This window comes from Oratosquilla oratoria, chromosome 22 (assembly GCF_046742065.1).
Source record: "Oratosquilla oratoria isolate Oo_2021 chromosome 22, ASM4674206v1, whole genome shotgun sequence".
Lineage (NCBI taxonomy): Eukaryota > Metazoa > Arthropoda > Malacostraca > Stomatopoda > Squillidae > Oratosquilla > Oratosquilla oratoria.
In genome coordinates, this window is record NC_134798.1 from 183,363 (window position 1) to 185,000 (window position 1,638).

General features: G+C 38.0%; 1 protein-coding gene across 1 annotated transcript in view; it reads left to right on the forward strand.

The window, feature by feature from the left end:
• The first annotated feature begins 1,432 nt into the window (after positions 1-1,432).
• LOC143037189 (uncharacterized) overlaps positions 1,433-1,638 on the forward strand; it is a 1,193-nt gene continuing 987 nt past the window's right edge. Inside the window, exon 1 of the mRNA XM_076205304.1 lies at positions 1,433-1,638. This exon is cut by the window's right edge and continues 300 nt beyond it. Within this exon, the coding sequence (XP_076061419.1) occupies positions 1,433-1,638 (206 nt within the window).

A 1,638-nucleotide genomic window follows, 5' to 3' on the forward strand; every position in this document is an offset into this window, starting at 1 on the left:
TATGTTAGATTTTATAATTTCATAAGTATGATATGGCATGGGGTTTTGTCCAAGTTTGATTTAATTCATTTAATTTATTCCATCATTCCTCTCTTTTCTTCAAATTACATTAATTCATATCACACATAACTGTTTAATTTCTGTTCTGTTAATGTGAGTTTTTTCACAACATGGTTTACTGTAAGTCACACTATACTCATAATATAAAATGTGACATTTCGCCACATTGTAGGACACTACAGTCACTCTGTGCCCACATAACTGTTTGATTTTTTTTTTTAAGTTATATTTCACATCATGATTTATTTGTAAGTCTTATCATAATCATGAAAAAATAAAATGTTACGACACATCATAGAACAACACACTGTTTCAATTTATTGTAAACTCCAACGGACCCCACTAAGAGAGAACGCGGAGTCAATCCACTATGTATACTGCCAGCTTTATTCTCATTCCTATGAAGAAGCTACAAGCGAAACTGGCCAGGAATAAACTCGGAACGAGACCCGTGACTTTCTTTTTTCTACCTTTTTCAACTTGTCACAATATCTCAACATTTGTCTTATGGTGGAGAAGAAAGACATGGCGTCACCGAGGACGAATTTGCTCTGAAAAGGAAGCTGATAAATAATTTAAACAGAAACAAGTTCCCGAAGGACTGCCTAGAAGAACAAGTCTTAACCAGATCAGCACCAAAGCACCTACACCACCAAGACAAATCCTTCAGCAACACAGCCATAGAGTACCTCAAGGGAGCCAGAGAAACTCTACGAAATGAAACAAATACAATCAAGTACATCATGAGAAACATTCACATCCCCCATAACCTTGTTTTCAAACTCACGGAAAAAGACTGGATCCAGTAGGCAATACTGCAAGAGAAGTTACAACGTTTATACAGCAACAATCGATAGAGAGAAGTTGAGAAAAAGCGAGCTGATTACCAACCTTTCTTCGATCAGTTTGACAGAAATACAGGAAGAAGCCCTATCCCTCGATTTAAAGTTCAGCACAGGTATTAACCACAAAATCACGTCTAACTATATTGAAGAGATACAACATGAAGGACAACGGTTTAGAAAATGTATTTAAGCAGGGTTTTATACTTTGTTGCTCACTAGCCTCCCAAAAGCACGGACTTATCATCCCAAGAAGATACGCACGAGCACTTCAAGAACTCCGAGGCAACAATGACATCTAGATCACGTCGGCTGACAAAGGTGGAGGTATAGTGATCTTTGATAAAGTTTATTACATACGTAAAATGGAAGATCTTCTATCCGACCCACACACATACGTAAAGCAAAGTAACGGAAAAGCGAGAGAGGAAGCAGAAAAATTTAACAGGTCCACGAGAAAAATTCTGAAGATAACAGAAAGAGGTAAGAAATTACTATATCTCTTAGAAGAAGATCCCGTGACACCAACCATGAAAGAGCTTCCTAAGATCCACAAAGCGGGTATACCTCTTAGATCCATTACTTCTGGTATTGGAAGCGCTCCGCACAAGTTAGCAAAAGTTCTAGCAAAACCCCTATCATCCGCTCTTGGTAACATCAGCAACTCACACCTCCAGAATTCCACAGACCTAATCGAGAGACTCAATAACATAAATTTTCCACAGAAGAGGTTAGG